At 50.4% G+C, this 23,301-nt stretch overlaps 4 protein-coding genes across 10 annotated transcripts in view; 2 read left to right on the top strand and 2 right to left on the bottom strand.

Annotated features, from left to right (window-relative positions):
• Nucleotides 1-14,431, bottom strand: part of LOC126572266 (putative thiamine transporter SLC35F3) — a 29,934-nt gene extending 15,503 nt beyond the window's left edge. For 6 of the 7 annotated variants that reach the window (XR_007607949.1, XR_007607948.1, XM_050231444.1 and 3 more), the window contains exons 1-2: nt 14,346-14,431; nt 13,243-13,467 (exon numbers count right to left, since the gene is read on the bottom strand). The gene's annotated coding sequence lies outside the window, so the exon portion shown is untranslated. Of the gene's footprint in view, nt 1-13,242; nt 13,468-14,271; nt 14,315-14,345 lie in introns of those variants that run through there. The other variant, XM_050231445.1, reaches the window with a different exon arrangement.
• Nucleotides 995-8,543, top strand: LOC126572301 (uncharacterized). The gene is made up of 3 exons (XM_050231512.1): nt 995-1,036; nt 7,391-7,497; nt 7,586-8,543. Exons 1-3 carry the CDS (start codon nt 995-997, stop codon nt 8,541-8,543), a joined length of 1,107 nt encoding a protein of 368 aa, XP_050087469.1.
• A 356-nt stretch (nt 14,432-14,787) lies between the features above and the next one.
• LOC126572256 (WD repeat-containing protein 6) lies at nt 14,788-18,201 on the bottom strand. The gene is made up of 3 exons (XM_050231426.1): nt 17,993-18,201; nt 17,180-17,929; nt 14,788-17,117 (listed from the first exon to the last, which is right to left on the bottom strand). Exons 1-3 carry the CDS (start codon nt 18,051-18,053, stop codon nt 14,845-14,847), a joined length of 3,084 nt encoding a protein of 1,027 aa, XP_050087383.1. The 5' UTR covers nt 18,054-18,201; the 3' UTR covers nt 14,788-14,844.
• Nucleotides 18,202-18,419: 218 nt separating this feature from the next.
• Nucleotides 18,420-23,196, top strand: LOC126572259 (RNA-binding protein 25). Its single transcript, XM_050231430.1, has 6 exons — nt 18,420-19,101; nt 19,167-19,435; nt 19,518-20,537; nt 20,612-21,609; nt 21,713-22,104; nt 22,227-23,196. The coding sequence occupies exons 1-6, from the start codon at nt 19,024-19,026 to the stop codon at nt 22,317-22,319; spliced, it is 2,850 nt and encodes a 949-aa protein (XP_050087387.1). The 5' UTR covers nt 18,420-19,023; the 3' UTR covers nt 22,320-23,196.
• Nucleotides 23,197-23,301: the final 105 nt, after the last annotated feature.

Raw genomic sequence — 23,301 nt, forward strand, 5'->3', positions numbered from 1 at the left:
TTTGCCTTCCCCCCCACGCCGTACTTGCGGTCACCTGTCAGCCGCACCAGGTTCTCCGTGCCTCTCTTGACGTGCGCTTGATTTGAGAATGCGGTATCTGACCTCTAAAAATCATAAATCAAAATCCTACCACCGGCCAACAACCGGTGACACTCTCGCTCTCTCTCTCTCTCTCTCTCTCTCTCTCTCTCTCTTTCTGCCCCGGGAAGGAGGCTCCTGAAACCTAACCTAACCTAATGCCATTACAGAACTCGTGGACAAAAGTTCCTTTCCAAATCGATCCCCAACACTGAAGTCACCCTTCCAAACCGATGAGATAATCGCAGCTAAGAACCGAGCACGCCAATGCTTTGTACCGTTTCAATCCGGCCAATACCACGCGGAACCGCCGCTGACCAAGGAGGTATCGCGAGGTTCCCAAATGTCCAGCCATGGCTCGTCAATGCTAAGCACGAGCACAAGCGCGAATGTCTGGCTCGATGGCTGGCTGGGTTGCAGAGGGAGAAGGCACTGGACCGAAAAATTGCAACCAATCCGCTGGTACCCCACCACTCAACGATCACGGCACAGCAGTAGCAGTATTGGCCGAATAGAGCTGAGCGCCCGGTCTTGGCATTCAGTTTCATACGAACGTCGATCGCAGGCGCACATCTGCGTTCCGGTGGTGACGCGAATTTTGTTACCACGTCGTGCTATCAGGTGTCCTGGCTGATACTATCACGTTGTTACCCGTGTGCAACAATGGTGTAAAGTGACTATTGTGCCTCAAAACCACACTCCGCCACACTCGACCGCGTGATCGTTTGTTAATCATGTGTGTCCGATTGTGCGTACCGTGATAAGCAACTGTAACAATTGCGACTGACCAGTGGTCAAGTGGTTCAACATCGCTATTACCGCACCGCGCACCAGTCCGAGTACACGCGAAAGGAAGACAGGCCCGGTGAAACGTGGGTGAAATTAGATCAGAAGCTGAAGGGGATTGCAAACGAAGATGGCTGCCAATATGGCCGTGATCGGTGGCTGGATGCTACTGGTAGTAAGTATAGTATCCCCCTGTCCTTGCCGTCCACCAGTCAGTCGCAGCGACGCACCACGGATGCTGATCAGTTTTTGATCGATTGATTGGCACGAAGCTACTGCCACTACTACACTCACGGGCGTGTGGCTGAACTGGTAGCGTTATGATGTAATTCGAAGCTGCCACAAATCGCTTTTCTCATCAAATTTCCCTCACACTCGCGGATCGCGGGCGCGAGAGATCATCTTCCACTTTGAGCGCTTCCTGTTGGTGCCTTCACAGGTGGTTTGGCGCCATACGATCACGGGTTATAACGAAGCTAATTGCACCGATGCGGGGCGTTATGCTTTCGGCCCAGATTTGGTTCTGTGTAGCGCTCACGGAAGCGCCACCACGTGGTACAGCTGTCGGCGAGATATGCTGATTGATGAACGACGCACTTCCAAACTAACATTTCGAAAAATGTTCCTTCACCGTACAACTGATGGCGTACCGGTTACAGATGCGCTCTATTCAATTGCGATTATTTAATGACGCCAAGTGACCAGAGTTACGATGATGCCAACGCCGACACAGACCACCAAGTGGAAACGTTGGAAAGCTAAGAGTAGATCTCCTGCTAGCGCTTGGTTTAAAGGCGGTATGACCACAGAGGCCGACGAGCATTGCAAACCGGCGACTGTCGATGCCGCGAGCGCCAACAACCGATGGAATGCATTATTTGCTGAGCTGCCATGTACTTTGCCGTTCCGGTGCTGGGATCATAAATGCTCGCCGTACACTTCTCGCCTGGTGAATATTTATGAACGAAATGGCTCGAAGGGACACTCCACACAATGGCTCCCAGCCCAGGACGGTGCAGACAAGTGGCCAATAGCCTGCAGGAAGTAGAGGGCTTGCTTGACCGTGCCCACCGCCCCGGCGGATGCGGTTGTTAGCTCATTTGCTTTACATTTTTCACAATGACCCCGAAGCATACCTTCTCGGGGCTGCAGAGCTGAAGCCAGGATGTGTTCCGTTGGATCATCCGGCTCATTGTTGGTGTCGATGGTGTTTTATACAATTTAATTGAAGATACATTCGTTTAATTATTGAACGGTATCTTGTTAACATTTCAAACAGAACCATACAGATTCGTACGATGGTTGCTGGGAACGAAAAACGAAGCAACAGCAGCCCTGTCACTATCTCTATCTCGGTTGATTGGTGTCCGGTTGTCCGTTAAAGTTAAAATGTATCTATTACAATCTATTGCATAAACAACAGAAGAAAAAAATAGATGGCACAATAGGAGCTGGCTCGTTGTAACGTTGTTTCGGGCTTAGCCGGGCTCGCGTAACGATGGGCCATTTTGTTACTAATAATTATGTTCCCTTTCGCCACGAAACTGACACCTGAACATTACCATTGTGCTGCCGACAGAAGAAAATTCAGTTCCGTTCATCTACGTTCACCACCACCCTGCCCTGGCCGCGGTCCGTGAAAGGAAGCCGGGTCGGGTTAAGAAATTGGGTTGCTTCACTTGCAGTGCCCACGCCAAATTTCGTTCCAAACGGTGGACGGGTATCGAGGCACGGGTCCCCGCGAGACACACGCGGGGAGAGTGTGCAATTCGAGGGGCCGGTTTTTGGGGGGGTTGGGGTTTGGTTCGCATCATTGCTCTCACGGATCGTTTCGTGTCGCTTATGCAAAGGCAAACGGCGGGGGAACCCCCGAGCGGGAGTCTTTGGAGCGGGCGTGTGAAGCGTAAATTTTAGGTTGGTTCCGCGTTAAATCTCAAACACACTCCCACCACCACCACCACCCTCACAACGCCCGTGAAACAACCTGAGCTAATACGCATGTAACAAACAATTCGATACGCGCGCACCTTATTGAATTGGCAGCAACAAAGTGGGACTGATACAGAGATCGGGGGGCTTTTTTCTAAGGGGTTTGGATTACAATGGCAATTAGAGCAATCCTAGTCGATCGTACCATTGCGAAAAGATGTTGCTGCCAAGTCCAAAGCAGGCGATAAGCAGAGGTGCGGCAGAGCAGCCTCTCATCAATCATCGTTCACGCGATAGCGATAGACTCCTTCGGATCGGATCGGCACCACGATCGATTCGAACTGATCGGCCACCCTTATTATACGCTAACTAGCATCGATTACCAAACACATCCGCCCCGTTCGCTCTGAAGACGCGTTACCTCAGGCCACGTGCGCGTGGTACAACGTGCCCGGGGCCAGTAGCAAGGGGGGCTTAATCACCTGCCTCAGAGCATTGGAAGTCGAAGATGGAGGTGTTAGAAACGCACGGACCCGAACGATCTTACTGCTATCGAGATGGCACCATCTCGAGGCGGTGGCTGGACAGGAAACAATCAACGGATCAACAGAGAGACCAACATCTTTTACACTCTATTAGTCAAGGCGTGTCTCAAGCGTGTAAATGGTGTCTAATGAAATGAGAGGTTATGTGATATGTTTGCTCTGCTCCGGTTTCCGATCTCCGGACAGCGTTGCAACGGTCATTACAGGCCGCTCCTCGTGCCCCTTATTAAACCGGATCCCGGCTGGCTGACGGATTAAAAATTGAGATCAGCCCTCAGCCGGACCTCAGCCATTTGCCGCCAAAGACCGAACGCGATCGAATTAATCCCAATGACATACGAGGTGATCTTGTGTCGCGCCATTTGTGGATTCGCCAGCGCCAGTGTGCGGCCACTTAAGTGTGTGGTACACTGTTGCAGTGAAACGAAACGATAGTACAACAGCAGCAAACAGCAGCAAAAAAAAACGGAATGAATGGCAAGCAGAAAAATGTGACCAAGCCTGTTCCCAAAAAAAAACCCTGACGATTGAAGGATATGTGGGCAACGGCTCAAGGACAACCGCCACCGTCGCCACCGACAGTCTCCAAGAAAACTGGGTGGACTCCCGTAACGGTGGACATTCTTCGCGATTTCTTGACAACCAGCCGCTAAACTGCCGCTTTTGTATCCGTAATTTAGCATAATTGAAAGACAAACTGGAAAGATAAAAAAAAAACACACACAACTGTGAATGTGAAAGTTCGGTTTGTGTTTTTGTTCCACAAACCAAAATGAACCCATTTCGAAAGAGTGACCGAGTCGCGGCTCCAGATTGGTGAAAGAAGAATTTATGCAATTCAGCGAGCTGGGCGAAGGTAAACCACTTTTCATCTTGTTTTGGTGAAGGTGCTTCTCGTGTCTTTGCCCGATGACGCAAGCCGTTGATGATAGTAGATCTTTTCGGGTGCACCATTGCGTAACGGGTCCATTGGGGCCTCGGGGTGGTCACGTCGCAACGATAACCAACCACTGTACGCACCGGTCCGGTACCCTTGCTCCACGATGCTACCAGAATCACTCCAATGTCTGTGTCGGTGTAGAAGCTCCGGCAACTCAGCCTCCATGGTCCATTGGTTCCGTTCTGCCGGTGCCGGTGCGTAGTGCGTCGATGGGCAATGACAATGAACTTGTTTCTGTTGCTTACTATGTATCGGCGGAACATGTTCCTCCTCCAGGTAGCCTCAGGGTTCGATGGTGCCACGGTGGCGGTATTCATGGATCACTGGGTTCTGAGTGGTGTGGATTTCCGCACTCCGATAGGGGTTTGCCTGCGGTATCGTAAAAATTCGCTTCCAATTCCAACCCAAATCAACCCGGCATCGTTGGCGAGCATCGGTTTATGAGTCCACTTTTTCGTGGACACGACGTTTGAAGCGCACGTGGTGCTGCTTCCCTCCTGTACGTTAAAAGCACGATGATCATGGTCAATCCCTGCCCCCCCCCCGGGCACAGAACCGCGATGGTCAAACCACCACCGTGGCTAATCAATGCCAAATTCAATTTCAGCTTTAGCGCCATTACCATTTACCGCGAGATCGCTCCGCGGGCGCCGAAGATCAGCTACGCACTCCGCGGCGATGGACAAGAACGGGGGGGGGGGGGGGGGGGGGCAGCAGAATAAACTCGGCTTTTGTTTGTGTGTGGATTCGCGTTACTCTCTGCGCCTAGGTGTCACCGCACTGGCTTCCAGTTCCACCCGATCGATACCGAGCGGCAGTCGTTCGTTCTCGATTCAATAATTGGATTTGAAGAGAAGTGTGATGGCCTGCTGTTGGCTGGTGGTATAGAACCTTTTTTCGGTTTTCCTCGCCATCCTAGCACCCCTTGTAGCACCTCGTAGCATTCCTCTTGGATGTTTGAAGGCGATTAGAAAAGACTCCCCTAACCTTCAATGGCTTTTCGGAGAGACGGTGGTGCGCTTTAGCGCCGAGTTCAGGCTTATCGATCTGAATCGCTTCTGTCAACCGCGTGCCACCCTCAATGGGCGTTGTGCGTTTCGCTGGCATCGGCACCACTACCAGCCGGCCGCCGGTGGTTATAATTAAGTTTAACAAAGAACCATGAATGCTATTTTCAGCGCGACACCATCGGACGCTAATCGCAACCACGTTAATCCACCCTTCGGTCGTCTATGTTCTTGCAGGAGCCTTACAAATCTCCAAACAAAACGACGCTTTTGTAGGGCGAATACTAGATGAAGCAAATAGAGAGAGAGAGAGAGAGACTTAGCGAGAGCTGACCACTGGCCATTTTAGTGGCATTGCCACCGTCCAATGTCGGGCCATGAGATCCGATCCGAGGGACACCTTCCACTACTCAACATGGTTTGCGCCAGAGTGTCTGCCATGTTTGTATGGTTTACAGTTTTCAATATCGCCAACAATGGCTCGCGGGGGGGGGGGGGGGTGCCTACCGGTGTCTAGTGCTATCGGTTGGCGCGTCATCACCGAGCCCAGACCGAGAGAGTCATCGTCGCAATGCATTCGCATAGGCATACATGGTTTTATGTTATGATAACCGCAGCCGTAGCCGGAGAAAACACATGGGCAATGCTGCGCCCTCCCCCGGCCCACCGGGCACAATTCAATTGCGCAAATCGGAATCCATAACACACGCATGGCGGTGGCGACGTAATTGAGTTTACGCGGCCACCGTGTCGTGCCGACTGTGCGCCATACCCATCCAGTATGTGCTGTTTTCTTATTTTCCTTCGTCCAGTTTGCCACATTGACTCAGAGACAAACTCTGTCTCGCTGTTTGTCTCGCCTCGCCTTTGCTTTCACTCTCACTGCCAGTCAGCCTGCAGACATCGCCACCGCCGGCGTTTCCTGCTGTCACGCATGCCGTCACACCCGGTGGCCGGTGTCGTGAGAGTCCTGGAACGAGCGCAAAACATCAATCGGCTATCGATGAGGCAAAATGGTTTCGCTGTCCAGTCGCTGAGCCAAGGAGTTTTGCGGAATCGACCGGTGAAGGAGGAGGTGGTGGCGAAGCAGTTAAACAATAAAGTCGTCTCCGCGTGTCTGTTTGGGGTGCGCGCTCACTCAATAGGGTCACGCTTAAATGCATTCCGCGTCGATATGGATCAGATTGGTGGTCCTCGCGTCGTGGTTTCGCTCGCTGGTTTAATCGATTGAGAGCCAAATAGTTTGCCCAAGCTCAACGGTCTGAAGGTGGCGCAAAGTTTTTTTGTTTTTTTCGGGGGGAATTCGCCCACCTGTCGTGTGTCACCAAGAGCCCCCCTCCCCCGGGCCGAAGCCTGTGTTGCTTCCTGCAACACCGCTTAACTCGGCCACGCACTGTTTGCTGGGTCATTTGGCACTTTCAACACCTCCATCTCCCGCGGCTCCTAGTGGGGCCCACCACCTTCTAAATGGTCATGTTACCTGCTTTAACGACGTTCGGCTTTGAGATTAATTAAAGCCCGGGCCGCGGCGTTGAGGCGGTTCGCTGGCCACGGCCTTGAGCTGGGTAGCTAGGAAACGGCGCTGTGCGCGTCCGCGATCGCGTCCAGCCACCCGATCGGATGTTTGGCGACGATCGACAACGATCGGTGACAGAGCCGCGTAATCCAATGCGAGCTGCAGTGCGCTAGGTCAGGGCAGGGTTGGCGTTTCTCTTGCTTTGGAAAGTGTTTGGCTGAAGGCTCCGAGCGTTGGTCACGGAAGCCGCTCGGAAGGATCATTACTCAATTCTCAAAAGTTGAAATCCAGGGACCGGTTCGAGTGTCGTTGGTGCCACGGTCAAGTGTCTGGGTTTTGTCACCTTGCCAAAGCCCCCGTTAGAACCGTTAGAAGGTTGCCATCCTGGTAAGGACCCCGCCGTGCCATGAACGGAACACTTGGTCTAACGTCTAGACTTGCTTTTGTTCGATCCAAACGAGGAGGAGATAAATATTGTTACTATTTAAGATACCGAAACGAATCACCTCCTGCGCCGCGAAGATCAGTTATTCAATTCCAAAGAAAAGAGAATGCAGCAGACACTAAACGATGTCGCTTCCATTTGCAGGTTACGATCGTGGGCTGGCATCGTGCGACGCTTGTCGGAGCGTACAACGTGGCGGAACATAGGCTTGACTATATCAAGCTGGGCGAAGGTCGTGAATATAACTATCAGTGAGTATTGCCATCCATGCCTTCGCCGCTAAAAGCAGCCCACAAAAAGGTGTCTAAAGCTAATCACCTTCCCGCGACGTTATTACAGTTATAACGATGGTGTATCGTCCGGATTCGACAAGCGCAAGTACTACAAACGTCCGCCAGTCTTCAGCAAGCAGCCGTACAGCCTGAAAAACTTCCCCTCCCCCGTGGAGCAGATTGTAACGAACGAGTTCCAGTCGCACCCGGAGACGCAGACCTACGTTCGGCAGGAGAGTCTACTGCCGGTGTTTGAGTCGCACGAGAAGAGCGTCCAGTACGTACCGTTGGACTTTCACTCGTCCAAAACCATCCCAACAGCGGCCGGTGTGCAGCAGCAGCAACATCAGCAGCATCATTACTCATCATCACCGTCATCATCATCATCATCATTCGGGCACCAGAACCACGGACCATCGTTTACGAGCAATCTGGCGGAACGAGTCATTCAGATGATTCACTTGCAGCATCCATCGAGCGCAAAGAATGGTACGGCGGGTTCGCCGGTCACTAGTACCTCCTCGGTGCACTTCCAGGCACCGGGCCAAAGCCAACAGTATACGCACAGTGGTCAGCATCCGGGCAGCTATCAGTACTTTAACGCTCATCCTGCTCCGGCCTCATACGAGCTCGTACGTCCCATTAGTAACTTCCCTCCGCCACGACCGTACCTTGCACCCTCGCTCACCACGACCAAGGCCCCATACCTGGCGCCGATTCTGCTCAAGAGCACCAGTACTACGACTGCGGCCACACCGACCGTGACAGTGGCACCGGCACGGAGGCCACCGTACGTGGCCCCGGCCGTCCGACCCAACGCTCCGGGGTCCGGCACGGTCACGAATGATCCGCTGCTCAGCTCGGTCTCCCTCGCCAACCAGCTCAAGTACACCTCGAGCCGACCTGCCACGCCGTCCTCGCGACCACCAACCTCTGGTGGTAACCAACAGCAGCAGCAGAAGCAGCCATACGAACCGGAGTTCGACATAGACATACGGATTGACCTTCGCGATGACTCCGCGTAAGGGCTACTCTCCTATAGGCGCTAGAGGTAGCATAATTTAAGCGAAAACACACACAGCCGTGTTTATGTTTTTTTATACATTCAAAATCGACAAATAAAAAAAACACACAAAGGGGTATCCGTCACGAAAAACGGAGGATGAAATCGAAATGCTTCGAATGTTCGCTTAGGGTGCTCCCGGGATCACTTCGTCGTCATCGTTACCGTCATCATCGTCATCCTTGGGATGAGGATAAGGAATGTGCGTCACTGGTGGGTTGGGTCGCGTTTCTGGCAACTCCGCTCCGACGATCCCTTTCGTTCGTATCCAAAATAAATTCATTGCTCCATTTCATTTCCTGACGCAGCCAAGGACTTGTGTGTGATACTATTTGCTGAGCTCAAGGTTAACAGGCTCCAGCGTGGTACACGCAAGCATCAAGCTGATACTGGCGCGCTCGTTGTAACATGAGATCCATACGCCACGCAGCAAATGGCTACAATTACGGACGGTTGCCGAGGAAGGTCCTACGTGCCTGTAACTGCGCTCTTCCAACGAACTGACAAATGGAAAACGACAAAAGAAAAAGAAAACGATGACAGGATGGATCCTTTGATCCTGTCTCCAGGACCGGGTAGAGGTCACCGAAAAGTGACACTCAAACGGCCGTCCCGGGTCAGCGCCGAGTGGTACCAGAGTCTACCGTAATGCCGGGTTGCTTACCGAACGTGAGAACGTGCGGGAGGTGGTGGTGATGTGATGGGTCCATTTCACCCACAGCTGGTATGATGGCAACCGTTACAACAGACAGATAGACGGACGGACGGACGGACGGACGGACGGGCACAGGCCAGCACTAAAGCTCTTACGTACACACGATGGGCTCGTTTGGAGTGAAATGGAGCACCAACTAACGTTACGTTACGAGCCTCATTGGTGAAGTGTGAAGTTTCTATTCATTTCCGTACACTGACCGAAACGTGTGAACACCACGATTGTGCCACCGCTGGTACAGGATTCCAGGAGCATCATTTTGGGACCCTTGTTTTCTGTAGTTTTCTGTAGTATTTCTAATTATAGAATCGGCCAATTGGGGTGGGGCCGTTACCAATGTAGTTGCTCGTATTAATCTGCTGCTGAATTATGCTAAAGAAGGCGCACACTACTAACCCCTTGACCAGCGAAGCACAAGCATAAAACATATTTCTTATACTTCCACCATCCGCTATCAACAGTGGAATTTGAAGGTCACACGCAATAGTACACCAGCGCTGCTCAACGCAACGCAATCGAAATGAAGTTCTACAATATCTTAGCATTCCTTTCAACGGTCGCACTTGGCAGGAACATTAAATAAATCATCGCGCGCCCGCTTCCGATTGTACCGTGCCCTACGGGGGTCTCCCTTTCTAATTTCAATGCCCTAGCAGCCCTGCTCGAGCATGCTTTGCTAATTAGCAACCGCGCACAAAACGGTTAATCGGAGTCGGTTCTCTTATTGTAAAAAGCCTAAAAACGTTCATTTCAAACCGTGCTCTGTACTTGCCGGTGAGGTCTAATCGAAAATTCCCTAATCCTGTTCTGGTGTGTTTGTGTATTCGTTGTTCTTTCTTTTTATTTACAATCGTTTCATCCACCGACCGACAAACAGTATGAGTTGCCCGGGCTTGGGCCTCTAAATTGATACACTTAATTTGCATTTTCCTCCGGTAAGGTAAGCATCCAATTGGAGAGAGCATCGTGTGATCGTATTACCACGATTTGCATAAACTTTGGTGTGGAAAATGTGGAAGAGTTGGATTATGGTTGGAGCACTACAAATAGAACGTTGAAAGCGAACTGATATCGAGTTTACGGAAAGCATTGCCATCGGGCTTAGAAAAAAGGGATGTCACTAAATCCTTTACCTGTTTGATAACAAAAAATGAAATCTAACAAAAAAACAAACCATGGACTAACACGATAGAATCTTGTCGTCCGCTGGGCCTACAATCTGTATCACCACCGCGTATTCCAACACGATGAGGCAGTAAAAAACGGATCGAGCTTTTGCTAACGGTTCTAAAAAACTTTGTCCAACAAAACGGAACAGCCCCTAGGAAGAGGCCACATGTGTATGCCATCCGGATCATCCGTTCGTGGTCATTGTTCTGTTGCGTCGGACCACAAAAAGGGAACCGCTGCGGGTGGACTAAGGGGAACCGGGGGGGTAAAGTTGTCCATTCGCGAACTCATCATTAAAGGACAGCTCGTGGGAATGTCCGTTTTTCGGTGTTTTTCGCATTAGCCACGCTGGCCCCATTGTGGCCATTTGAGGTTGACTGACGTCAGGAGGTCCTCGGTGCCTGGAATGGAACACCACGTGGACATGATGGTGGTTGTTGAAATTAATTAAAAAACAACAACTGGCGCATCCTAAGGCACGTACCCCTGTTGTGTGCTCGGGACACACACACCGTAACACCCAACATGCATTCCCTAAGCCATCGTCCCGCATTTTGCTGCGAATCGATATTTTCCGCGGCATTTCCTTTTGTTGGATGGTCATGTACTAACACCGCTGGGACACCCGCAGGACATCCTGTTGACGGGGAGCCATCGGGTTACGTCGTTACTTCATTTCACGGCTAATGCATTCGTGTATTCGTGCATATCGGGATAAGGGTTCCGTAAAAAAAAACAAAAAAAGAACACTAAACGGTGTGTGCTTCTCCCGACAAAGGGAGACAACAAAAAAAGATTGACGCACCTGACCGCAAATCGTAACGCACGCACGACAGTGATTAAAGTCGGGTGGTCTGAGGACTCGGAAGCTTTATGTTGCTGGCTTTGGCGAACGAAAAGACAACGCATGTCATGACGTCTTTCACTTCCATTGCAATACCATTGGAATGGTGGTCAGCACATTGATGCGTGCATGGTGTATCCTTCAGCTGGGGCATCGGTAGGTCATCTGTCCATGGAAAGCCACATAAAGCCTGATTGTGGACCGTAATACCGTTACCGAATCCATGGAATGGAAGGAGATTATGCGAAATCGATACTGGCCACCGTCCCATCCATTCCGTCAACCACCATGGAGTGCTATCGAACGTCATGAGTCAAATCGGCTGGATGGGCGGTTGCCTCTAGAGTGGAAAAGAGGGACATCGGGTTGTTGATCATCAGAAAGTGGAGCTGCACCCCTACCCCTACACCCCTTTCCGGATATAACTATTGTTTACATTTAGTCAAGCAACAAGGCAACGAACGACGACTGAACGACATCACCGCATCAGCGTATGCAAAGTAAGCCCGAATGCTCTGACGAGGGATCTTCCGAAGAAGGATGGCAAAGAAACCAGCCCAGCAAAGCTTGCTGCGAGTGTGCGTACGGATAAGGTTTATTTGAATAATAAAGCAACACATTTGTTGCGCGTTGCTCTCGGTCGCTTATCATTCTAACCCACGCAGACACAACCCACCCACAGGTCCCGGCGTTATTGTGGCACGGAATCGGATGGTGGATGATGCGTAGCACCGGTACGTCACCGGTAATGTTGACGGCGAACATCGGAATGATGGAACATCTCTGTGGGGAACGTAAACTTATTCTCGCTTCCCTCCCAAGGGGGGGGAGGGTTATCTTACCGCACTGGCTAAATGAAAGGGTGTAACCGGTACTGCGACGTAGGAGGTCCTTCAACCACGAGCGGATAACTCCGTTGGTGTGCTATTGATTTTGAATTGTTCAAAAATTTAAACCACTTACGGCGCTGTAATGCGCTCAGTACTGTCGATTCCAGCAGGCAGGCAGGCAGGCAGGCAATATCCGTTTGTCCGAAGCACCAGAATATGGGTGGATTCGGATGGGGTGAATGTTGAATAAATCATACCATAATGTTGAGGGGTTTATTTTTAACCCAAAAAAAACATTGCTTCTTCAAGGATTCGGGCCGTCTTTGTCGTGGATTGATAAATCCTGAGAAAACACATGCACATATCACTTAACATGAACACAAGTTTCTTGTAAAGTGATGATTTGTAGAAAATGTGCTAAACAGGTTGACTTCTAAATATAATCGTTGGTTGATCATCGAACAACAAAATTGGCGATATGCGAATTTGCTTCATAAATGAGCGGCTACTGCTTTAAGGACCTTAAGACATAGGTTTATGAATCTCCACCCTTTAAATATCATAAGATTAAAAAGCGTTTTAGCAGGAACGGTTTTCTATTCAAAATGCTTTCACCGTGTCTACAATAAATGATTATCAATATGACATTAATCTCTTCCAGTGACCAGGCATATTCCTGACCCCCTCCGCATCACCTTATCTGTCTCCGTGTGGTATACGAGCGACATTGGTAGTAATGCTCCCCAAAAGATAAATCATCATCGCTGACACCGGGTAATTCTCTTAACAGCCCCTCTGGAAACCAATAAAGTAGTATTTCATGGCGTTCGAACCCATTGAACCCAGGCGCACGGCGGTTTGACGTCGGTTGCGCTGAGAAATAATGTGAGAAGTTGTGTTTAATGTATCCCCAGGGACTGTGACGACGACGAACTTGACGGGCGTCGTCCTTGCCACCTTACACCACGTCTCATTACGCGCGGCCGCGGACGCGTGGCGACTGTTGGTGGGGTGGCGGATACTTATGCTGCTATTTAAAGCACTGCTACTACTACCACGGACCCCCAAAAATAAGCTCATGAATAAAATGCTAATCACTTACATAAACTTTCCTCCACTGCTGGCAGTCCATTTCACTTCCTCGCTCTCGGGTGAAAGAACCAACGCTCACGCTCGACGAAGGACGAAGGTTCACTCGGTGCCCCCGCATACAATTGTTGTTTGTAAACCTCCTTCCACCTTGGGAAATGCGACACGCCAACGCTGCAATCACTTTCTCACTCTGATATCCTTTTTGAACCGTAACACTTTAGATGAATGGGGGTAGCTGAAGATGAAAGGAAATTCATTAAAGTAACGGCACCGGAAAGCGCCACACCACGAACACGCGACACTAATCGAAAGACCGAACCAGCAAGATCTTTGGGTCAAACACTCAAGACACACAGTAGGCGACACACTAGGGATTCAACAAACGTACGGCCACCAGCGCGAACAGAGAGATAGGGAGATAGAGAGAGACCAAAGGATTCAAAACAATGGCACGCCACGGGGGACAGGAGTCAGCCAGCTGTCGCCTTGGCCGTCGGGAATGTGTCGTGCGCAGTAAATTGGCGAAACGTTGGAGAAAACTCGAATCCTCGTAGCCTCTCGTGCTCATCGTTGAGCTTCGCATACCGCGAGATCGTGCTCGTACAGCATCATCCGGTGGTCAGCGCAGCAACAACTATACGCCCAGTTTTCCACCCACCACCGTACGGCACGTGGGGTGGCTGGGTGGAAATTCAATTGATCGAACGCTAGCAGGTGTGTCATGTGCAGTGGTCCTCCTGGAGTGGAGTAGTACGCAGCACCATGCTGAGTAACATCCCTCTACGCACGCACCGTAGTAGTAGTAGCAGCAGCAATATGTGTTTCAACCACTAGAATCGCAGCAGGCACTTGTGGGTCCGGGAAGAACGAAGCTACGAAGGAACCAGCGATGTAGAGTTTGTTTTTCGGCGAGCAAAGAAAATCGATATCACGATTCCTGAATGCGACATCCAGTAACAAACGGCACCAGCACCAGCACAAATCACTATGGGAAATCAAACCGTGACTGTAAAAGCCACCAGGGATTTGAAGGATTCACTTTTGGCATTTGGCTTCCGATGATTAAGGCACACGACTAAACCTTCCTACTTAATCCTTGCCATTAAAAATTACCCTTATGGAACGTTCCACCGAAGGGCTGGCTGACCGAAACGGGATAAGGCAGGACCTAGTGCACTGTCTCTCGCGCGTCAAGAACCACTCAGCAACTGGAGAAAATTCCTTCGGTGGCGTTCGGTTTTTATGTAACAAAACTGTGGCGCCCGAAGGATGGAGAGCGCTTATCGGAGCGTCGGTCGCATGCCACCGATGGTGCCGACGATGACGAGCATTTGCCGAGAGAAGTAAGCGAAATGCTTGTGGTTGCTGTTGAGAGACGATATGTTGCATGTTGCCGCCGCTAGTAGTTCCACTGGTAGTAATGTCCCTCGGAGCGCTGTTTTTTAGCATACTTCTACTAAAATGTGATAAAGAGCACAGATAACGACGAGAAAGGGAATTTTGTTTAAACTTAAATTTGCTGCAAAGTGCTAGATGAGCTCAGGAATTATTCTATTATTCTTTATTGATAAAGTTTTCTTCGCTGAGAAGGACTAGACCTGACAACATGGTATCATAAGTTTGAAAGATTGATCACTTCTATGCCACAACCGTACACGATGAGTTCATTGCGCTCGGGAATGTGCGATATTCCCTTCACATCCGCCACGCACGTGCTCGTACTTCCGGTCACCGTTAGTGCGGAAAACCCGGTAAAGCTGCTGGTGTATATTCGTTGATCAACGCCGGCACTGATCAGTCGATCACTACTCAATAGTTTGATTCCCGTTACTTGCGCCGTATGCAGATACTTTTCGCATAGTCCCGCTACATGCCTCACCTGTCTCCTACCATCGAGCGTCGTTACTTCGAACTGTGATACGCTTACCGATTGATCATCACCGCCGGTGGCCAATAGAATACTGCCCGTTCCGTCGATCCGTACATCAACCGAATTCATACCACTGCTGTGGTGACGATGCCGGTACACTGGCTCATTCGGTGCAGTGATGTCCCAGAAGCACAGGAACCCGTCGGTAGCCATGGTTACGAACATGCCCTCTATTGCACAACCGTCAATTGGTACGGTCTGTAGTACGCAGCGTCCGTAAAACGTTTCCGTTTCGAGCTCCACTGACCACTGACTCTCGGTGCGGTTGAGCTTGTAAATACGAACGAACCCATCGGAACAACCGAAAACGATCCGCTCTTCACCAACGCGAGCCGCGCACATGAATTTGGTTTCCGGATCGTAGCTTGACTGACGATTCGTTTTCCAGCGGCACCGTTCCGCATCCGAGGCAAGCAACATGTACTCGTACTCCTGCTTGGGACCCAAAGACAGCATTTTGACGGTGGTGAGGCATATCTGTGCCCTTCCACCCGCTGATATGACGAGCAGTCGATCCGGATCTTCCTTCAGTGGGCTCGCAATGATGGTTTTGATGCCTGATATATGGCTAAAAATGTGTTTCCGAGGTTCTTCTAGCAGTTGCCCATTGGCGAATAGATTCATCCGCAGAATGTTATCTTCTCCACCCGAAACGAGCAGGTAGTTCTTGTCGCTACGAGGTATCACACGCAAAACATTGCATGCCCGAGTGTGCCACTTGTGGCGCGGTAAACTGAGTGCACTACCGACATTGCACGTTAACGTAATCTGCATCCGTTTGAGCTTCTTATGCTGTATGAAAACGAAGGTAAACTCGTTCAAGCGATCATCGTAAAAGAAATCCCAACAACGATGTCCGCCACCGCAATCAAACTGACAGCAGATTTCATTGCGTTCGTCCGTCATGAGGAAATGGGAATCATTAAAGCCAAGGTAGAACCGTTGGGAACCGCTTGGTATCGTGCGATCGATCCAACTAATACGGGTTTTGCTGTATGTTAACAATTCCAGTTTCGGACCGTTCGTGCTAAGATACAACTCACAGATGCGTCCGTCATGACCAGTTGTAGTGAGACGATAGTTTCCAAAGTCGCCATCTTCTGCTTCCACCGCAATCGAGGTAATGCCAAGCTTTCCATGGACATTCGCTAACCTACAGAGTGGCTGCACACGCTCAACGCCAAAGAGATAGAAATGACCGGATCGATCGGCCAACAGGAAGTACCCTTCACGAGGCACTGCAAACGACGTTACCCATCTTTCGGGTGACTTGGGAATTCGATGCTTCGATAAAACATTCGATAGCGTTTCGTCGTAGATCAAGCAGCGTCCGTACCCGTCACAAATGGCAACATTACGCGACTGCTTACAGTAGCTAAGGGATCGTATTGTCCCATCACGAAGTTGTTCTTCGTGTTCGTCAAGAAGCATCTTGTCTTCGAAGAAAATCGTTTTTAAAGTGATCAGTTCAGAGAGCCCCTCGTTCGTCACTTTGTACAGTTGAACGGTACAGCCTCCGGCAAGGTATAGAAAGGATTCTCCAACATCCAGAATGCTACACTTGAATGCATCTATCTTGGCAATGGTCTGTATGACGGTCCCGTTGCTGTTCAGGGTTACGACTGAATGTTTGTTTGTCACAGCCACCAGGCTTCCGTTCCGTGGGATGAAACGAATCTTCGCCAGATGCTCTCCGTCCGCCAAAGTCGGGCTTATATCGTTCATGTCTCGTTTATCGGAACTTTGTTGGCTTTCTTCCATCCAACTTTGGATGCTGTACTTGTGTACATTGCCATTGCTGGCCGTGACGAAGATGGTCGTTGTTTCCGGATCATAATCCATGCCCCAAAGGGTTGCTCCTTCATCCAGCTGCTTTTTCAACAGCAAATCACCCTCCCTATTCCACAGGCAGAGATGCGAGTCTTCTCCTATCGTTGCGACGAGAAGTCTGAAGGCTGCCGAAGGGATTACAACATATTAGCTCATCGGTATACGAATGAAAGACGCGCATACGTACCGTTTTTGATGATGCGACACTGGAACACCCTCGCAGTGTGCGCAAAGCAGTAACGTTCCTCGTGTAGCTCCACCAGAGACGTGTCGTCTTTGGCATCGGCACGTTGTATTTTCCAAAATTTTACCGATCGATCATCGGAGGTGGTTGTGAGTACGCCGGCCGTGAAGTCACAAGCGATCGAAAAGATGACTCCGTTATGGGCCGATTTCCGTTCCATCACTTTACCCCGATTATCACCAGTAACTCGCCAGATAAGCAGCAAACCTAGTGCTGTGCCGGTAAAACACACCAACCGGTCCCACTGTTGGCCACTTAGCGTGGAGCAGTAGAGTGTAGAACCATCTTCACAAGCGCATTTATCGATCATGCTCCATTCCGTCGGTTTCTCGGTAGATCGGTGTAACAACACCGCTACCCCGTGACTGGTCAGCAAGCAAAGTTCAGTAGGCGAAAGCAGGGAAACGCTGCTGATCCAATCCGATACACGCCTTCGGATGTGAGGCACGGGAAGTGGTTGTACATCTTCACGTACCTCGATCCTGGTGCACTCGCTGAACGAATGCGTACTACAGTCCACAACCGTGTTGTATACCGCAGGGCCGGCATGGAACACAACCTGGTACGTTGATTCTGTGAGCGGGCAGGCAACGATGCCGTGAATTTTATCCAACAAGCTTGGCACAACGGCAAACGTTCGCTGCGTGGTTCCGTTTGCATCAAGATGCAGCAATATTAGCCGGTTACCGATGGCTGGAAAATAAGGAAAAAGATTAGCGACCAGCAACAAGCGAGTGGTGGTTTTCGTTTTCCTACCAGCTAGAACATTTTCCCGACACAACACTCGAACGCAAATTGCATCCGTTAAAACGCGCATGGTTCACCTTTCTTTGTACTTTACAGAATTAAAATCAGGCCCTTAATTGTCCCAGAAAAACCCGAATTCTGCACGTTTTCCTGGCGGCGTGGTTTGTTGTTGTTTTGAAAAATCTGCTCATCAACTTGCGCAACCACTTGGTACCACCTAGTACCATGCCCCAGCAAGGAAAACTTCGGAAAAATTTCGCCTCTTGGGTGGGTCATATGTGAAGTCCTCCTGTCCGGTGGGCGGGCAATGTAAAATTCTTGCATTTTTTCGTATTTTTCAATTAATTTTCCAAAGGTGTAGCTGCCATGCTGGCGGTGTAACGCCGATGGTGTAAATTGACAGTTGAAGAAGAAGACGAGAAAAAGAAGACTCCGCGAAGAAGAGGCCGAAGATTTTCAACTTCCATCCAGCAGCTTTTCGCACCGCGTTGCTGAAAATATCAAATTTCCGGTGATAAAAGTGTGCGGGGGCGTAGTGGCAAGGCCGCGCATAGTTGCAAAAGTTGGAAATCGCTCGTCGTTGTTTGTTGCCCGTTTTTGCTGGCCCACCGCTTATGCGTGGTCGCGCGGCAATCGGCGTGTGTGTGTGCTGCTGGCGTTGATAGCAAGAACGGCGGAGGGTGGAGGGTTTGGCAAAAAAAGTTTGCGTGCCACCGGGAGTGTTCCGCATCCTGCCAACATTCACCAGAATCCCGGAAGGACTTCGCGGGCAGCTCTGAGTTCATCAGCAATTCAAACCCATCAATAGTCGGCCGTGGCGGAGCAGAGCAAAAGTTTGGGTTGTTTTTGGGGGGTTTGTTGCTATGCACCGAAGAATCGACCAGGAACTACTGAAGCCGCCGCCATCATCTAGTTGTCATCGCTCCGTTGTCCTTCACCGCTAAACAGACCGAACCGTCTGGCGAAGATTCATCCCACGAAGGTTCAGCACAACAATCCGTTTGCAGCTTAACGAGCTTGCTCGTGCAACAGCGACAACCATGTCCTTCCACCCACGTCCTCCGGGGACGACCATCGTTTCCGCCGGAATGCAGTACATAACTCCCCCGATTGTCCAGGTAAAGTAGCCCGAAAGAGACTAAAGCAAACATTCACTAATCTTGCCTACTTTTGCCAAACGCAGCCCCTTATGCCGGCCCTGAATCAACCACCTCCATCCAACAATCGAGGCGGAAGCTTCCGGTCTGGCGCCACCATCGGTTCCCGACCTCAAATGTACAACAACAAACCGCCGCCACAGCCTGAACCGGTCTACGATGGACCGATCGTGACGGTGTTCGTCGGTAACATCAGTGAAAAGGTGCCCGATCCGATGATTAAACAGATACTGGCTACGTGCGGATCAGTTATCAACTGGAAACGGGTATCGACGTTTGGTTTCTGTGAGTACGAGTAAGTAATCGTACACCATCTGGGTCTCGATCTAGGATGCGTTGGAAGGTTTGGTGTAACAAAAATTTGCCTCTCTTTCCAGACCGGCCGGTGGTGCACGGGCGGTACGGTTGGTACACGATTTGGAGGTTGGCGGGAAAAAGCTGGTGGCGAAGGTGGACGCGAAGAACAAAGCACTGATCGACTCCTTCCGTGAGGATGAGAACAATGCGGAGAAAACGAACGAGGCATCCGAAAAGCGCGGAGACGACGACGCGCTGGAAGCGATCAAACAGATACTGGAGGATTTCCGTGAAGAACTGGCCGCGGCCGAGCAGCAACAGGAGGAGCAACAGGCCAAGCAGAAAAAGATGCTCCAGACCGTCGACATCGAAGACGGAAAGCGGGACATCATAAGCAAGGAGATTGGCAAGTTTCGCAAGTACACGGAAGAGGAAGAGCTTAAGAAGGAAAAAGAGAAAGAGCGCAAGAAGCGCGAAGAGAAGCGTGCCGAGGAGAAGCAACGACGATCAGCTTCCCCTAGAAAGGACAAAAAAGCATCATCCACAGCACCACCGCCTCCTTCTTCGTCGTCGTCATCCACTACATCGAGACGCCGCAGCCGGTCACGATCGCGGGATCGGGAACGCGACCGTGAGCGTGAGCGGGAACGCGAGCAACGCGAACGTGATAAGGAACGCGAACGCGAGCGGGAGCGTGAGCAACGTGAACGGGAACGAGAACGGGAGCGGGAGCGCGAAAGAGAACGTGATCTGGAGCGGCAGCGCGAACGGGAACGTGAGCGGGATCGCGAAAGAGAACGAGAACGGGAACGAGAGGAAAGCAAGGTGAACCGTAATCCGCGCGACATCCAGAAGGAAAAGGAAATGGAAGAGGAAGCACGAGAGCGTAAGAAGACGGAGAAGAAGGCTCGCGAAAAGGAAGCGGCCTATCAGGAGCGGCTGCGTAACTGGGAGGCACGTGAGCGACGGAAGGCAAAGGATTATGAAAAGGACCGAGAAAAGGATCGCTGCAGGGAGGAGGAGCGTGAACGGGAAGCTAAGCGATTAAAGGAGTTCTTGGAGGATTACGACGATGAGCGGGACGATCCGAAGTACTACAAGTAAGTGGGAAGAAGGCAGGAACTTACACTAGGCAGGAAAGTTGATTAATCGCTTATACTTTTTCATCTCACAGGGGCCGTGAGCTACAACGACGGTTGTCGGAGCGAGTACGCGAAGCGGACGCCGATTCGAAGGATCGCAACAAAGAGCAGGAGGAGCTGGATGAATTGAAGAACAAAATCTTCAGCGGCGAGTACGACAATCCAACGCTTGAGTTCGAGAAAGCCAAAAAGGAGCGCGAAGAGCTGTACAAACCGAAGATTCTGATCGATGTCAACCTGGAACAGTCGCAGCAGCGCGAACGCGAACTAGAGCGTGAGCGGATGCGTGAGATCGAACGGCAGCGTGCCAAGGATCGTGAGCGGGCCAACAAGGAACGGTACGTTCTGGCCCAGGCTTCCCGCGAACTAGCCTCGGTCGACGCGGAGCCCATCGAGTCGGATTCGAGCGGTGTCCAGGATAACTTCAACTCGCCGATGGGTAGCGCTGCGCACAGTACGGCCACCGCCTCCAATGGTCCTGGTTCCGGGACGGATGGGCTGGGCAACAGCAATCACCATCATGGTCACCACCACCATCATCATCACCATCACCATCCGCACTCGCATCACCACCATCAACAGGATGGCCATCCACAGCGGACGGCGGAGCAGCGAGTAGCTTCAGCTGGTCAGCATCCTCCACATGCGGGATCTGAGACGCGCGACTCGTTCGGCATGATGAGTGGAGCTGGAGGTGGAGGCGGTGGTGGTCTACTGGACGATGAAAACTCGCGGCATTCGATACGCTCGAACTCCCAGCATGGCGTCCCGGAAAGCCCCGACGCGAACAGCAACAGCGGACTTAATTCGCTGTCGGATAAATCGTCGCACCTTCCGCACCATTCGCAACTCCACCACCACCATCATCAGCCGCCGCCGCAGCAGCAGTCGACGGTTGGACCGACGATAAGCCTCAATCTCAACGTCAACGCCAAGAAGAAAAAGCTCGAAGTGAAGGATGTCTTTAACAGCCTGGACGATGACACGGAGGAATCGAATGGGCCCAAAAAACGCAAACTTGTTCCACTAGGTAAGGGAGGAAGGGGAGCATTCCTCGCAAATGCCCATTTAAATCACGCATAAATTACTAATTTATTGTTTGTTTCGTTTCCTCCACACGATTTCACACACAGAGTACGAAGATGGCAGAGGATTGGGTGACACACCTACCGGTACAGCCAACAGTACCCCGGCGACTGGCTCGGGAACGGGAGGATCGAAGTCATCGAAGGGCAAAAAAGGCAACGACGAGCCACCGAGCCGTGAATCAATCAAGTTTCACGAAGAGAAACGTAAAAACATCAAGAGTATTATCGACAAGATACCGACCGAGAAACAGGATTTGTTCAGCTATCCTCTTGATTGGACCGAAATCGATGATACGATCGAGAAGAAGATACGGCCCTGGATCAACAAGAAAATCATCGAGTACATTGGCGAACCGGAACCGACGCTGGTGGATTTCATCTGCTCGAAAGTGCTGGCTGGTAGCACCCCACAAGGCATCCTGGACGATGTGCAGATGGTACGTAGCTGATCGTCAGCGTTTTATTTCACTCTTCCCGTCCCGTGCCTACTTCTCATAAATCCTGCAAATGTTTTTAATAACCGACCTTTCTTTTCTGTCCCTCTTTGAATGTTTTCCAGGTGCTAGACGAGGAAGCGGAAGTGTTTGTGGTCAAAATGTGGCGGCTGCTGATCTACGAGGTGGAGGCCAAAAAGTTTGGATTAGCGAAGTAAGTTTAGCAGTCTCGTGCCGAGGAAACCTAGTGTGTGTGTGTGGTCCCATGACGAGGGAGAACGAGAGAGAGAGAGCATAGTGTTAATTTGGAAATTGCTAGAAAGATAACAGCTGAACGAATGTGGTACAGAGGAGAGTCGATTGAAACATACTAGTAACGGTAATGGTACGCTTTTGAATAAGGTTCCTTGTTGAACTTCATTTCGTCGTCTTTTGCGTGGTGTGTTGAGAAATTCCAAACCAACATGGGGCCATTTCAGGGATCATTATTGAGTGGTAGCTGTGGGGTCGCGCCGTTTAACTCATTTTTGTTTTTAACTTGCCATGAGTTTTGTTTGATTACGATTTTATACAGATCAGGAACGTTTGTTGCCCATTACCGAAACAAACCAAACTCGAACATCGCATCGTCCAAGATGCGCCATAAGCTTATATCCTTGCATCCGACTATCCGTCTTCGTGAACACGAGTAAAACGAGTAAAAAACCAATTAAAAATCATTCTACTCTTTAAAGCAGGATAAATTGAATAATAATGTTCAATATTGATTTATGTTGTTTTGTCCATTCTTTCTATTATTGAAAAACAATCCCTCGTCGGCTATACCAGACTGTTACATCTGGAATTTCGATGTAAAGCGCGCCGTTCGCAAGCAAACCTCTACTCAGTAAAACGTAAAAGTTTGAATTTAAATTGAATAGTACATGCGATGAGATTATGCGCAATTGAAATTTTCAAATTATGAACGAGTAACATCCTTAACAAGCAAAATCAACGATAGATGAAGACCACGAACACAAGTCGATTATCGATGAATGAAGTGGGCAGACCGCTAGGTGAGCATGGAAGTGAATAAAAGGAAAATTACCAAAACCATTACCGATTTCCCGAGCAGCACAATGATTAGCAATACACGACAGAATGAATGCTGTGGGGGTGACGATGTTTAATACGTCTTGCACAAAACGAGAAAAAAAGATG

The sequence above is a fragment of the Anopheles aquasalis genome, chromosome 2 (genome assembly GCF_943734665.1).
Source record: "Anopheles aquasalis chromosome 2, idAnoAquaMG_Q_19, whole genome shotgun sequence".
Lineage (NCBI taxonomy): Eukaryota > Metazoa > Arthropoda > Insecta > Diptera > Culicidae > Anopheles > Anopheles aquasalis.

Bases quoted from the DNA above. Each gene is read 5' to 3' on its own strand.
- LOC126572301 (XM_050231512.1), top strand. From the start codon at position 995: ATGGCTGCCAATATGGCCGTGATCGGTGGCTGGATGCTACTG. The intron at 1,037-7,390 runs GTAGTAAGTATA...TTCCATTTGCAG, and splicing joins TCGGTGGCTGGATGCTACTG to GTTACGATCGTGGGCTGGCA. The intron at 7,498-7,585 runs GTGAGTATTGCC...ACGTTATTACAG, and splicing joins GGTCGTGAATATAACTATCA to TTATAACGATGGTGTATCGT.
- LOC126572256 (XM_050231426.1), bottom strand. From the start codon at position 18,053: ATGCGCGTTTTAACGGATGCAATTTGCGTTCGAGTGTTGTGTCGGGAA. The intron at 17,930-17,992 runs GTAGGAAAACGA...CTTATTTTCCAG, and splicing joins TCGGGAAAATGTTCTAGCTG to CCATCGGTAACCGGCTAATA. The intron at 17,118-17,179 runs GTACGTATGCGC...TCCCTTCGGCAG, and splicing joins GTGTCGCATCATCAAAAACG to CCTTCAGACTTCTCGTCGCA.
- LOC126572259 (XM_050231430.1), top strand. From the start codon at position 19,024: ATGTCCTTCCACCCACGTCCTCCGGGGACGACCATCGTTTCCGCCGGA. The intron at 21,610-21,712 runs GTAAGGGAGGAA...TTTCACACACAG, and splicing joins ACGCAAACTTGTTCCACTAG to AGTACGAAGATGGCAGAGGA. The intron at 22,105-22,226 runs GTACGTAGCTGA...AATGTTTTCCAG, and splicing joins TCCTGGACGATGTGCAGATG to GTGCTAGACGAGGAAGCGGA.